The 15,740-nt window shown below is 37.8% G+C and overlaps 1 protein-coding gene and 1 non-coding gene across 3 annotated transcripts in view; one reads left to right on the forward strand and one right to left on the reverse strand.

The window, feature by feature from the left end:
• Positions 1–5,828, forward strand: part of calcrl2 (calcitonin receptor-like 2) — a 38,404-nt gene extending 32,576 nt beyond the window's left edge. For both annotated transcript variants that reach the window (XM_074681920.1, XM_074681921.1), the window contains 5 exons: positions 792–852; positions 1,141–1,207; positions 3,402–3,620; positions 4,874–4,915; positions 5,480–5,828. In XM_074681920.1, the coding sequence (XP_074538021.1) occupies positions 792–852; positions 1,141–1,207; positions 3,402–3,620; positions 4,874–4,915; positions 5,480–5,785 (695 nt within the window). In that variant the 3' untranslated portion in view covers positions 5,786–5,828. The remainder of the gene's footprint in view (positions 1–791; positions 853–1,140; positions 1,208–3,401; positions 3,621–4,873; positions 4,916–5,479) is intronic.
• Positions 5,829–9,375: 3,547 nt separating this feature from the next.
• On the reverse strand, positions 9,376–9,447 carry trnaq-uug (transfer RNA glutamine (anticodon UUG)). Its single transcript has one exon. It is a non-coding gene; the product is annotated as a tRNA-Gln (tRNA).
• Positions 9,448–15,740: the final 6,293 nt, after the last annotated feature.

Genomic DNA, 15,740 nt, shown 5'->3' on the forward strand with positions numbered 1-15,740 from the left:
TTCTTTAAGGATGCTGAGTTTCTCAACGAATCCTCTCACAATATACCAAATAAAAAACAAACATCACTGTTTTCCTCTGTGATGATATGAAATGAATTCAGAGTGATCTGGTTTTACTGAAGGTCTTTTCAGACCTTTTATCTTCTGTGAATGAAGGGATAGTTGGGTTCAGCTGTTTTCAAGACGATCAGTAAGTCTTCAGATTAAAATACCCAAACATTTCTGTATAAATTTACCTGAATGTCTGTATTAATGACTTTGATTTGGTCTCTGCTATTTGTCCTGGAAGAAAATGTCAATTTTCTGCCTTAATTCAGCAAAGAGATGTGACCTTGAAGCCTTGATGTTTCTCTGCTTGGATAAGTGGATTTTTCATTTCGGCTCTTATTCATGCTTCCAGCTCAGGTCACTCCAAGGCAAACGTCTCTCTGTCTTTATCTCCACATGCCTGTAAGGAGGAGGAACCAGTGGGCACCTGTACTTAAAAATTAGGGAAGCAAAGACAAAATGATGTCTAAATTAAAGCGTAAATGAAAGAGGGAAAATTAGCTTTTCGAACATATCTCCTTTTTTTTTAAACTTTTTGCAAGCAATTCAAGTGTCATTTTTGTTTTTTAATATCTTGAAATAGATATTTTTCTGCAGTGTTGGTTCTTATTAAGTCAAATACCTGTGTTCTCATAAAAAAAAGTAAAACTGAAACACTTATTAGATTTCATTTTTTGCTGGGTAATACTGTCATGTTCCAGGATTTCACTCTGGTACGTCTTTATGTTTCTGTCTGTATGAAGGTTTTCCGGTTGTTCCCGCCCTCTTTTACGCCGTGGCTCGTGGACTCTTCTACAATGACAGGTTAAACCTTTAATATTCTTGTGTTATGCAAAGCCTGAGACCAGATCTTGATTTTTCTCCTTCCCTGCCCTCTGTTTGTCTCTCCTCTACCGTGTTCGATCATTTCTGAGAGGGAATGATATTGATCAACCTCATCAGGGTGTACCACAGTGAGCTCTTAGTTTGCTGAGGCTAGAATTAAATGATAAATAATTCATGCTTTAATTAAGTCCTCAGAAGTCTTTAGACTTCTGTTCTGTACAGAGATGACAGGAAATGTGTCAAATCTTTTTTCTCACTCTGCTTCAGGTGTTGGATCAGCTCACACACATCCCTGGTCTATATCATCCACGGACCCATTACAGCTGCACTGCTCGTGAGTAATGTAATCACAGCGGTGCACAGCTGGCCTCTCTGGAGCACGACCCTTATACAGAGACTATAGTCCTTGCTGCAGGGTCACGCTCTACTCCCTACATTTCCTGTCTGTCCTCAGCTGTCCTGTCAATAAAAAACAACAAACCATTTAAAGAAAAAACACACGGTAACAATATCTCATCTGGAGCAAATGCAAAGGGGATATATTGTTGGCACATGTGCATTTAACAATAAAACATCATTAAAGCAACTAAAACAAGATATGAAACACGTCTGGAAAATTAGATTATGTGACAGAGGTGGAAAGAGTACTGAAATAATTTACGCAAGTACAATTACTGTTACTTTAAAGAAATTTTACTAAAGTAAAAGAAAAAGTACCCATTAAAAATGTACTCAAAGTAAAAAGTAGCTGGTTTAAAATGTACTTTAAGTAAAAGTTGCTTAGTTTCTTTTATTCTAACAACAGATCTCTCCTTGAAAGTGCAACAAGGACACAATGATTTTAATTTCAAAGTTGTTAAGTTAAGGGAAGTCTTTACAAATTAACTGTATAAACAACAGGAAACATGTCAACACGACAGAGTATTCCCCGATTACCTGCTGAAGCACACCTTTGCCTTACCTCGTCATACTAATCTATGAAACATATTTAACTTCCATTGCAAGGGCAGAAATATTAAGATTTATCCTACCTCTATGTGTTTGTGTAAGTTTGATGTAGAGTTTTTTACAAGCCGCTACCTCGGTCCCTCTGGGCAAACACAGCTTACGGTGCATAATGAAACTGTTGCCTTTCTTGCACCTGAAGCTGAAGTGTTCCCTCAAATATGGCCGGAAGTTTACTTCATTTTCTGTCAGAGAATGAACGTTTTGCCTCCAGTTAGGTCTGCACAACTGTTGTCTGTCTTTTTTGTCTCCATCTTTCTTGTGATTTAGCACCAGGTTGTTGTTCTGCTCATCATTCACTCCCAATTTTTATAATTCTTCTTATGTGGTGTTTATTTGTGGTGGACACAGCAGCTGTCTCTTGCGCAATGTGTTTTTTTTTTTTTTTATTCAGCTCAAACTTTCAATTTAGCTTTTTTTACTTAGTAACTGATATTTTTTAAAATGTAGTAAATTACATTACTAAAAAAGCTTCTGAAGTAAAAGTAAAAGTACAGATTTTAGAAACTACCTTAAAAGTATTAAGTAAACAAAAAAAACTACTCAATTACAGTAACGTGAGTAAATGTAATTTGTTACTTTTCACCCTTTGTTATGTGATGCACATAGCTGCCACAAAAAAATCCCCCAGCAGTCAGAGAGGAATCAGGTGCTGGCCAAAATATTACTATGCATCAGCACAAGTGATAAAAAAGTGGTTTAGATGAAATCCTCTTTATAGAAGTGTGTGAAAAAAGATATTTCCTGCTTGTTTTTTTTCTCGAAACAGTTCAAGTGTTACAACAGAGAAGGTACATCCACTTTCTGAATCGAGCCTGTACTTTGAAAGGAAAAAAGCAGCTCTGCTAGAGGATCTTCAGATATGACTTGCCTCTTAAAAGTTACGAGTTATTAAGTTGCATTTAAACCAAGTGCAAAACCTTTGTGTGCCTGAAAAGCAATCAGTTCAATCTCAGATTATTTCCAAAATTCACTGGTAGCTGCAGCAGACATGGTGTCATGGCATGAGTGAAATGGTCTTTACATGAGCACCGGTCTTTACACCTGAAGGACTGTTGCCGTATGTTTTTTTTCCAAGATGTAAAAAGAGTTGCAGAAGTCTGAAAGAGATCAAATAAAAGCACAACTGGCCTTTACTAAATTTTTCTGAAGCTTCAGAACGCAGATATTGTCAGATAATAGATTTGAACATTTTTATCTTCACTCATGAAGCTTTTTGCACTACGTCTTCAATTTGCAATGTCAGACTACTTAACAAGTAAATATTGTTCAGTAAAAGAACAAAAATATAATCCTAATTGTAAATGAGGCTGTGTTTTTACTCTGCAAGCTTTCTTCTTGCCCTAAATTGGTTGAATCAGTAAAATAATTTAACATTCAGATTTCATATTAAGGTAGAAGAGGTTAAAGATGCTGAATCCATGAGATATTATTATTTGAAAGTGTCACCATAGCACCCCCATCAGGCCAGTCACTGTCATTGTAGCTCTTGAGATGATATGCGTCCTGTCATTTCAATACAGGTGAACTTATTCTTCCTCCTGAACATTGTCCGAGTTCTCATCACCAAGCTGAGGGAGACTCACTGTGCGGAGTCTACAACCTACATGAAGGCTGTGAGAGCCACTCTCATCCTCATCCCTCTGTTCGGAGTCCAGTACATGCTCTTCCCCTGGAGGCCGGAGGGACACATCAGCCGGGCCATCTATGACTTCTTGATAAACATCTTTGGTCACTTCCAGGTAAAATGTTAACACTACATTCAACTTTAAAGTTCAAACAAAGAAACTTCAAAATGTTTTAAGTCAGTGTAACGTGTAAATGATAAGCTGAGGTATAATATTATTAAAAAAAAAAGCTCTTATTTGGCTCAAGAAATTCCAAGTTGTTCCAAATGTTTTATTATGTTTTATTAAACAGATAATATATTAAATGTAAATATTCTCAGAATGTACATCAGTGGTCCCCTTACTATGCCCTGGGGGCTGGATACGGCCCGCCTCCACATCTTGCCTGGACCCTGAACTATAACAGAGGCGCATTATGATTTTTTTTTTTCAGTCTGGCCACGTGATTGAGACTTACACAGGCATAGACATAACTTTCTAGTCCACCTTTCTGCCATTTGTGGCCTATCTGAAACCCCTCCCTTAAAAAAAATCCTGTTATATAACCATACTGGTAGTGAAATGTATTGTGCTGGTAGGTGTTGTATCACTTAGTTCGGGTTCTTAGCCTGCTTGCTTCCTGGTTTTCAAGTAGATGAGAGGGAGATGCAAACAGTGGTATCTACAAGAAAGTTAATATTTCATGTTTTTTTTTCTGTGAAAAACCTGAAAAGGGTTATTTAGTTGTGATTTATTTCATGAATAGAGTTACATATTTCTTTAATAGTGTTGTTATTTATTTTCTGATTTTTTTCCTGTCAAGGTCCCAGAAAGGGTTATTAATATTTGGTTAACATATATTAACGTGTGGCTTTCTGGGAAACAATAAATATTTACGTTTGGACACCTCTTCGATTGTCACACTTTTTTTTACAAACTGACCCTAGCCCCCCATCTGAGAGGGGAAAAGTTGTTTTGCCCCGATGGGAAAACATTTGGGGACCCCTGATTTACATTTTTGCACTAAAACAAAGGAACACAGGTTATTATGTGCTGATTTTTACGACTAAAATAAGTTTTGCATCCCTGATTTAAAGTATAAATAAAGTTTTCATTCATAGAATAATTTCAGTTTTTCATTATAACTTAAAGGCTTTCTTTAACCACTCTTAAAAATTAGATTCAGTTGATTCTTGTATTGATAAAAACAACATGTGCTACTTCATAACCAGTGTCATATTTAAAACCCAGGAGGAAGACGAAAGCGTGTCTTATTTCTCTATATTTATAAACTACCGTACTGATGATGTATATGAATTATTTATCCCATATTCTCAATGACATCTGTTTCTGTATTAATATTTAATCCATGTCCTGTCATTTTCTAGGGACTCCTGGTGGCCATTATTTTCTGTTTCTGCAACTCTGAGGTAAGAGGAATAAGAAAAATGAGAAAATAGGAAAAAAGATGAATATTGACAATGAGATTGTGGCATAAAGTAGAATAATTGTTTATTTTTTTATTTTCATTTTCTGCATGGCAGGTCATATTACAGAGCGCTGCAAAAAAAATGAAAGCTTTATGTCCTCTGTAGGTTTTAAGTTTATCAGAATCAAACATATCTAAGGGTGAGGGTGGATGGGGATTTCAGTGGCCACACAGTGGTGAATAAAGCATCTAAAGAAATGAGCGATAAAAGAAAATCTAATAAGGTTTGCTGAGATAAGACTGTGTCAGCATCACGAGATCCTTTGTTGGTTGTACCCATGGACTCTGTCAGCAGAGGCCTGTATTTAAATCTCTTGGTCAAGAATTAATAAGCAAATCTAAGCAAAGATTATAAAACCAGATCATAAACATCATGTACTTCATTTTTTAAGGGTTGGGAAACAATCAGTTGTCTAAGAAAGAAATTACAAACTGAACTGATTGTAGGTATATGCAGTGTTAAACTCAGCTCAAGTTAAATTCTCTCTTAACTTTCTTTGTCCAGGCGCAGACCGCTCTGAAGAGGAAGTGGGCTCAGTGGAAGTCTGCCTGGGGGAGAGCCAGCTGGGGAGAAACACCGATTACAAGCCACTACAGCTACCACCACAACTCCTCCATTACTGAAACCAGCCGTGCCACCATCAACCTGGAGCAACCTGCTGCCAAAACTTCTGCACGACATAAAACCAGCAACTGTCTGTCTAAAGAGCAGCAGAAGAGAGGCAGCTCGTGCAGCAACGGGGAGGTGAACATGTTGAAAGGGCAGCAGACGACGGAAATCTTACTGAGGGAGCACAGAGGTGATGATTGATGTCTCCCTTACATGTACATAGAGGAAGTTAAAGAGAGTGTGAAGAGGAGCATGGCTCACTGAGCAGGGCAGTGTAAATAAAGTTTGTATAAAAGATCTGAAAGCACTTAAACAGCGTGATATTCACACAGATATCTGGTTAAATTTTTCGACATTATCCTGTCATCATAGCATAGTAATGTCTTTTGTAAACATGCAGCTTGTTCTGTGGATGAAGTCCACTTATTGTGTTTTCTTATCTTTAATTGTTAAAACACACAAGATGCAAATTCCAACCTGCTGTTTGACATCATGTTTGCAGGGTTCTGAGTTTGTGTGATAATCTGCCATACAAAGCTTCAAGCCTTACACCACTACGACCAATGAATGTTACAGTCCAAGGATGGGATCTGGACAGCAGAAAACCAATGCTCACATTGAAATGACAGGTGTTGCACCCCCAACACAATGCTTCAGTTTATAAACACCAAAGAACAGGTGTTTTGAAATGACGACTGATTTTACCCATGAGGTGAGAGGCAACGGAATCAGAATAGGACAAACAGACAGGGAAACCATACAGCTGTACCACACGGTGAAAGACTAAAATCATCATTAATATTTATTTCAAGTTCTCAGAGAAATCATTTAGCGCGACCCTCATTTAAAACAATGCTTTGAGTACACGCAAAATTGACAAACGACATAAGTCAGAAAAAAATGTGTTATGGCTACCACAGGAATGAGTCAAAACAATAAGAACAATGAAATCTATAAACATAAAATAATTAAAATGCCAGAATAACTACCATGGTTAGCCAACAATTTTCCACACAAGAAGATATCCTGTAACACCCTCAATACTGGAACCTAGCAGGGTGGCAATTAGAAGGTTATTTTCAATATTACCTCTAGTCATGGAAAATAACATATAACAGGTTTTCTGAATATTTAAAACCAATTTAATTTCCTTCAGCGCAACTTGAAGAACATAAAAAGAATGCTGAAGGCTCTCCATGGCAAGCTGAGCTGAGTATCATCTGCATATACGTAAGCGAGGATGGGAATAACCCCTAATGGCTGAGTTGATGGCTTGCAAGAGAAAAGAGGATTTGGTCCCAGTCAAAAGAGCTATACAGAAACTCAAATATTTCTTTTTGACTGGGAAAAGAACAGATACACAAGTTATTTAAATGTTTTCTTTCTGAGAGCTAAATAAAGATATTTCTGTTGCAACCAAGCTAAGGTAGGGTAACACCCTTTATCAAAGAAAGCACATCACAGCTCCCCTGAGGAGTCTTTAAGTGGTTATGAAACAGACTGACATTAACAGTATTTGATCTTTGTGAACCCTCAAAGCAAACAGGACCTTGTGCAAAAGAAAGAAGGAAAGAAACTTTTTCATTTTTTAATTCGTAATGCCTCTAACTGCTGTGGCAGTAAAGATAATCGGCTCGGCAGCTGAAAAAATAAAAAAAAACGAGTTTTGGGCGGAAAAAAAGAAATTACACATGCAAAGCCAAGCCTAGATGTACTGCTAATGTCACCAGGGGGCGCCAAACCAACACACACAAAAAGAGAGCTTTGCAAGAATCTGTTCACTGAAGTGATACTGATGAAGATGGAGGAAATTCTGTTACCTTTGCATTACCTGATTGAGTGTATAAACTTGTATATAAATCTTAAAAAAAAAAGATAAACTGGTAGTTCAGGAAGTATGACCTGTAGATAATTAAAATTGTTTTTAAAAAACAGGAGAGAGAAGACTGATAAATCTGAAAAAAAAGCGTTTTGTTAATGCCTTTCAGATTTTTGTAAATTATTTTAGAATGTAAAAAGAATAAATCAAAAAAGACCTGAAAACAAAGAGTCTGTTATGTGCCGGCCATATCACGTATCGAAACCTTCATTTTCAGCTTCATTGTTTCTGCAGATCTCAGTCAGTTGTTGTTGACGTCATTTTTTTTTATAATATTTTATTTTATTTTTTCAGTTTTACTCAGACTGAAAGATTTGAGTATTTCTACTGCTAATTTAATTTCAACAAGGATTTTTTCAATGTCAGCTATGCTTGCACAGATTATCAGTTTACTAAAATCAGACCTCACTTGAACCAAGAATGTACTCTGTAAAGAAGGGCATCTTATTATTTTTTGTTCATTTATACTTCTCTTGTAACTAAGTAGGAAATAAAACAGACAAAAATACAAAAAAGTATATATATCATAAGAAATCCAGGCTACACAAGAGCATACTGTGTTTGTAAAGTGGTGTTGGGCTTCATCTCACCTGAGTTGTGTGCATACTTCCTGGAACTAAATTGTTCTGCACATCTACGACTCTGCTAATTCAAGCTGGAAGCGGAGCTTTGAGTACAAGAGAATTACTGGTGCAGAGATAATGGAGCCGTGGAGTGCTGCAGTTTCAGTCTTTCTCTTCACTCAGTCCATCAAAAACAAAACACCGGGAGTGTTGCAGATTCAAATAAGGACACATACAAAATATGTGATTCACAAATAGAAACAGAGCAATGCATTTAGTTTCCCTGCAGAACATTTGCTTTTGCAGACAAATCAAGACAACAAAGTGTGTACATAGATGTTTTTAAAGGTTTGCAATGTATTTATCACAACAGTGTTCTTTCTGCTATGTAATGTTTGGCATTTTGACTGTGGTTGTGAAAGTGTAGTGTTTTCTTTCTTTCTTTCTTTTTTTTTTAGTTTTTATTGTAATTATAACCATTTTGAATGCACAAACTGCCATCTTCAGACATTGATGTGTAGCTTTTCTGTGGGATTGGCATGCCTTTATGTACATTTGCAGACAGCATTATCACCATCCCTCCATTTTGTTGGTTTTTAGCTAGTCACTTGATGGTTTCTATTTTGTACAGGGCAGATGTTTAAATGTGTGTACAGCAAGATTCCATTAAAAAATGGAGATTTAGACAAGGGGAGAGAAGTCACTGTTTAAAATTATTGGTTTTCAACTCTTGTTTAGCAGGTGGTAGGTATCCAATCCTGTTCACTCTTGGCAGCGCTGTTCCCCCAAAAACCAGCTTTCAAGGAGTTATTTATGAATAATTTTAGAAACATTCCAAGAAAATCTTAAAATAATGTCAAATTAAAGCCAGTTTTACTGTAAATATATTTTACAGCTGCCAGTTATGTGTGGAAATAAAGTTGTTTCAACCTCAAACTGTGCGTTCTTCAGAATTACTTTTAGTTATTACAATGCTTGCTATTTTCCTATTCTAAAATGTGCTAATATTGACCTTTTACACCCTGTTATTTTGTGTTTGAGTGAAATGCCTTTAAAAATTTTCAATAAACTAAGTATAAATAGTGACTGAAAAAAGGAAATAAAGTAAATCTGCGTAAAACGGTGATTTCTGTGCGTATCTGTACTTTGAGTATTTTCTATGGAGCAAAAACTGACTGTGACTGGTTGGGTTACAAAGGATTAACAGGGTACAGATGTAGCCCAGCCCTCACCCCTACTTGAGAAATCTCTCGTGTGAAAATTACGTTACATATCTGTCAGAGCAAAAAAACATGTCTGCAGTCCTGTTGTTTTCAAGGAAGAGAGGCGTATATAGGAAGAAAAGGGTGAGGTCCCACCGAGATTTGAACTCGGATCGCTGGATTCAAAGTCCAGAGTGCTAACCATTACACCATGGGACCGGATGGTACGGCAAGGGTGACTTAATAAAATATGAAACTGACTATTTTCATTTCTATTTAGTTTTTCCATTGTAGTAAACACTAAACGTAAAAAATAACTCATCTAGGGTCTACTTTTAGGCACGTGTTCGAATTAGGATTAGCGCTAGCTTCGCTGTTAGCTCGGTGACATTTCCGTAGAGCGACGTAAAACGACGTAAATTTACGTTGCCCTCACGATCCAAGTATCACACAATCAGCTCAGAGACCAAAGTTTGTCAGTCATGAATCTACACTTGTGCGCATGAATTCTGGAAAACTTCACAAAAGAACAGCTAACAGATAAATTTAACTCTGTCAATCCAAAGTCCATGTAAATCCATGCCCGTCCTTGCCCCTTTAACCTATTTTTGTAATAAAAGAGGAGGAGGAGGAGGAGAAGAGCGAATTTGGTGGTAAAACAATTATGACATAATTAGATAAGAAAGTGTCTCTTTTTCTTTTTAAATGCATACAGTCAATACATCAAAGCAGTAGTTGAGTAATGGGATGACAAAACAACAAATACACTACAAACATACAAACATCCACGGACACTGGACATCAAGATACTGAGTGTTACTGCTGCCACGACTGTTGTTGTTGTTGTTGCTGTTACAGGACACTCCAGAATTCAGAAGAGCAGGGAAATCTGTGTGATGAGTTATACAGACAGCTTGAGAGTCAGTGTCCTCAGTCAAATCCTGAAGAGTGTCTGTCACCAAGTTCCACTCGTGACAGCAGTAACACTCAGCATCTGTGGGCATTGAGTCACAGCTCAGACATTTACACCACTGAGCATTTCTGACTCTATCTTGATGTCCAGTGTTCGTGGATGTTTCCTCTGTATTTCTCTCAGTCGCCATCTGTAGCAGCTCTGTGTAGCTACTAAGGTTCATACAGGTATCCTTTTGGTTCCAAAGTGAATGGAACTTCATCGTCGCTGTCATAGTCACTCATTTTGAATTTCCTACGCTGCCTCACAATCCTTAGAGTACAAACAAAAGAATTACGATACTCGTTCAAACTTACACGAGGTTAGAAACAGCGCCCGAAGCATAGCTTGTTTACATTCCCTACAGCTGAAAGGAGGAGGGGGGGACGGAGCGCACTAGCGCTGCGCGTAAGGACACATGAGTTAGTGAGGTCCAGATAAATGTTTATATTTCCGAAGACTTAATGCACTTAAAATATTTTATGTATCGTACTCTTAAACTGTGGTATTACTTTTTAATTTTAGTTCTTGTAGGCAGAGAAAATAGCCTTTGAATTTGGTACCGTCTGTCCCTGTTAGCGTCTATTTCCTCGTCACCATTGATTACAGTCTGTGTCTTACTGAGGAAGAGGAGACACCTTTCTACTGTATCTAATGTCCTTAGTGGTCACATAGAGCTCATACAACCCCACTTCAAAAAAACTGAACTATCCCTTTAACAAAAACACTCAAAAGACCAATAGTGATGATTATTAAAAAATATATTTTTTCTTTTCATATGGTGTAGCAACTCTGCTGTTAGGCTTATTTTAAATCAGGGCTCTACACTAACTTTTTTACTGGTAGCACTGGTGCCACCAACTTTCTCAGTTGGTCACACCAGCACATGATTTGGTCGCACTCTTTATTTGTTTATTTATTTATTCATTCATTCATTTGGGTGCAGTAACTCTAGATTTGATTTTCCTGAATATTTTACTAGAAATATGGAGTGACTGCAACAAGCACTACTTGACAAAACAGGTTATTTCTTTTATGTAACTTTAAAAGAAGTCAACAAAAATGCTTCTTAAATAAAAGCGAAGAATAGTAACAGACATGCCCGTGTTAACATGTCAGGGTTATTATAGTAAACAAAAACATTTTTGTTGAAAAAATAAAAACGAGGCTTTACATAAACAATGACTAAAATTCTTCAGTGATTTTACAAAACTTACTAAAATAACCCACAATGAAAGAGAAAATGTCTTCAGTTTGTGTCTTTATACATAAAATCTTTACTTTTACCGATTGGGAGTGCTGGCAGGCTGCCAACACTCCTGAATATGGAGGGAGTCTCCCATTTCTTTTTTCTTCCTCCAGCTGGTCTCCCAGCTTGTTATTTCTCTAATTGCTGTGAATGCAGCAATGCATTCACAGCATATGTTCTTCTGTGACAAAAAAAAAATGTATTCTCCTTCTTCTTCTTCTCCTTCTTCTTCTTCTTCTTCTTCTTCTTCTTCTTCTTCATTCTTCCGCCCGCTTTTTTTGACCGCTAAAACTCCTACAAACTTAAACCGATTTTCACCGTTCAAACTTCAAAGCGTGTGTTTCAGTGGGGACAAGGGGGCTATGACTCTTCAGAAATGTTCCAAGATATTCAACGATTTACGAAATTTCGGTCCCATAGAGATGAATGCGAAATTTTCAAAATTTCCTCTCTTCAGGACATTTTTTCAGCCTGCTTCAAACCCTTCTCATTCAGTCATACATTCAGCTACAAACTCCATTCAAACTTCAAAATATTCAGCTATCTTTTGGCTTCATTCAGTGGGTTCAAATGTTTCCTAGCATTCATAGTTTCTTCACAATGACCCTTCAAAGGTCATGATGATTTTCAACTCTTCGAGCCATTTAACATTGGTGTGTATTGGATGGAATGTTTCAGCTTAGAGCGGGAGATTTAAACGAAAGAGTGGGGGGAGGGGGAAACAACACCTGGAAAATTTCTGGGTAAACTGCTCTTTTGGTCATAATTTTTGCCCCACATAGGAATATTATATGTCAAAATGTAGGGAGGCTTGTCCTGCTTCTGACAAAGTGGTTTTTAAAGCAAAAGGATGGAGCACTTTTTCACAAAATGGCCAACTGTCATGACAAGTTAAAAAAAAAAACCAATTTACCTCCATGTTAATTCCTGAGGGGTTTTCTCAGAGATCAGTCAAATTTCCCTCATCTATCTATCGCTCTCTTGGGTCCAGTTCTTGACCTTCGTGCATGAAATTTAGACGGACAGCTTCCTCTGGGTCTCAGGATTCCTACGGTGTGTTCATTTTTATTCTAGCCCTCACGGTTTTGGCAAGGTGACAGGAGATTCGGACTCTTGCTTTGCCACAAAATCTTCAGAAGATTACAGTAACAAGGGCAAAGTTCTGCACCTGCACCTGCACCCTTAACGAGCAGGTCTCCGTGGAAACCTTTGATCTCATGCAGCTGTTTATCTTAACTCATCAAAACATCCAGGAACAAAGACACGCATGTGTGTGTTTATTTATCAGTGATCACCAATGTAAAATCTGGCTTCAGATAAGCCTCAGCAGACAGGTTTACATGATTGAACACACACACACACACACACACACACAGACACACACACACACACACACACACACACACACACACACACAGGGCAGAAAGTATCACACTTTAACAGCATTTGACTTCCATTTCCCTAATTCAGCTCTTTATTTTCCTAGATTTTTTTTTCTTTAGATTTAAATTCCTTCCCCTAATTCTTGAATTGATTCAGCCATTCAAACTTTTAAATCCAATTTTAGATTACACTTATTCATGATCATTCTGTTTGTCAGAATTGCAAGCACCTTTACACCCTGATTTCAAAGGGAATGTGTTGGGAATCAACAGACTCCACCAGCTCTCTGATGGCAGTTGGTAAACAATGATCACCATGGCAACATCTGGCTTCAGATGGGCCTCAGCCTACAGGCTCTAACACAGGACACACAGGATTACATTTTAACAGCTTTAAGATATCCTACTTGCATTTTCCCTCAGTCAGTTCATTATTTCCATAAATGTTCTTTAAAATTTAATTCATTCCTTTAATTTTTGAATAGACACAACCATTTCAACTTTAAATTCATTCATTCCATTCCATTTATTTGTCCATTCATTTCCTTTCATCTAAGAGTTCATGGCAGGCTAATTCAGCATTCTGCATTAGCAGTTGAGCGCAAGCTTTTCAGGAGTTCTTTAAATAATTTTCAGACATATCCTCAGTCATTCATGTTCAGCATTCTACATTAGCAGTTGAGCACAAGCTTTGCATGACTTCATTCAACCGTTTTAAGACAAATCTTCAGTCATTCATGTTCAGTACTCAGCATTAGCGTTTCAGTGCAAGCTTTTTAACACTTCATTCAGCCATTTTCAGACATACCTTCAGTCAATCATGTTCAGCATTCTGCATAAGCAGTTCAGCGCAAGCTGCTTCAGCATTCTGCATTCACAGCGCAATTTCTTCAGAAATTGCTTTTCTAGTTGCTCTAATATTTTTCTAAGTCAAATCAAGTCCTGTACTGGGACATTATATCAAAAACTTAAAAACGACTCACCCCTCTCGCTCTCCTTGTTGGAGTTAAACTTGATGGGTCGATGAGTTAAACTCTTGCACTGGTTAAAAAGTTGATTCATCCTGTGATTAAGCCCTTATATGCTCAATATGCTCTAACGTACATTGTTAAGTAACATTTGTCTTTAGCCTTGGTTCTTCTGACCTCATAGAAGTGTAGAACTTCATATTGCAGTGAAAAATAAATCCACAGTGAGTAAAAATGTGACAGAAGCAAAAACCGGCCTAAAATTCAAATCAACTATTCTGAGGTACCAGAATGTGTAGATTCTGTAACGACAGAACCACAACACTTTTTTCCTGTGTTCCTTATGCCTTAGAGTACTTAAAAGTGTGTTGTATATACTCCCACTTTATTTCAAAAAAAAAAAAAAAAAATTACAGTATTTTCCGCACTATAAGGCGCACGGAAAAGCCTTCAGTTTTCTCAAAAGCTGACAGAGCGCCTTATAATCTGATGCGCCTTATATATAGATCGATATTGACTATGTTTTTTCCGCACCATAAGGCGCACCTAAAAGCCTTCAGTTTTCTCAAAAGCCGACAGTGTGCCTTATAATCCGATGTGCCTTATATGGATCGATATTGATTAATCATGGCTACTGTAGTCAGGGGGCGTCACCGGCGTAACAGCGGTAAGCAGTAGAACCTGTAAAGAGGAATTCTGCTAAGTGCTAACATTAGCTCACAGGCTGGCCCAGGCTTCTTCTCTTGTTTATTGTTAGAGAAATACAGCGCCTCCCAAAGGTCTGGCATTTGAACTGATCTCTGGAAATGGCTTTTGTGGACGGCAGAAACGGCTTTGTCTTTACAGCGCACTTTTTTTGAAAACGGCACAGAAAAAAGTTGGATAGGAAAATCTACGGCTCCGTGTGGATGTAGCCTGAGTTTGACTGACTTATTGACGGTTTTGTTGACATTCCTTTTAGCGCAGCTCCATCTAGTGGATGCATAATGCAACCCCAGCCACTACTACAGCTTCTACTCTATGCGCCATATAATGCGGTGCACCCTATATATGAAAACAGTTTTCAAATAGGCCAGTCATTGAAGGTGCCCCTTATTCTCCGAAGCGCCTTGTAGTGTGGAAAATACAGTAAAGTCAGAAAATCAAAAAAAATCAATTTGTTTCTCTTTTTTCGAGTGAATTACAGCTTTTAAATTTTGTTACATTGCATAAAGACATAATTGAGTTACATCAGCCTATAGCCAAGGTTGACCTGAATCAATAGAGGTGCTGCACTTCAGAAGCAAACACCGCTCAGAGAGAGCTTCTGATTCTAAGGGTTTTAATCAGGCTTCAGCCCTTAAGCACGTTTTGAATGGCCAGTGTGACCGCGACCGCGCCGTGCTTGAGCAGGATTCACTTCTCTGCTTTGGGACGCTTCAGAGAGGTGCGCTTTGGCACAGTTCACTTAATGCATGTGCACAAGCACGCGATCCATGACTTACAATCACTGCCAGCGCATCTCTCGACAATCATTTTAAACAAAGCGGGGGTGTTAAAGAGGTGTGTCCAAAACGACTCGAAGTCTAAAAGTCCCTAAAAGTTGTAGCAGTGCTCTCTGTGTGTCTTATTTTGCTGACTCTGATAAGACCGTGCTTTATGCAAACAGACGCTTTACGTGCCCGTGTACGCCACAGCGCTCTCTCCTCAGAACAGGAGAGAGTGCAGCTAACATCAGTAATTGCCGGTGGATTAACGTAAAATAAAATAAAATAAATAAACGCAATGGCGAGACGGGAATACGGTAGAGAAGATACGAACAATGTTTCCATTTGCAGGTGTTATCTAACAAAAACGTTCAAGTTCATTTTGCTCTCTGCCAATGATACTAGCAAATTACTAGCCAAACATTAGCATTAGCGTACAATGGCATAAATAGCTGACTTGGTTGCGACTCGTGTAGCTAACAAAGCACTTTTGTT

Source organism: Halichoeres trimaculatus, unplaced genomic scaffold (assembly GCF_033239565.1).
Source record: "Halichoeres trimaculatus isolate MK-OKI-2021-1 unplaced genomic scaffold, fHalTri1.1 fHalTri1_scaffold_11, whole genome shotgun sequence".
NCBI lineage: Eukaryota > Metazoa > Chordata > Actinopteri > Labriformes > Labridae > Halichoeres > Halichoeres trimaculatus.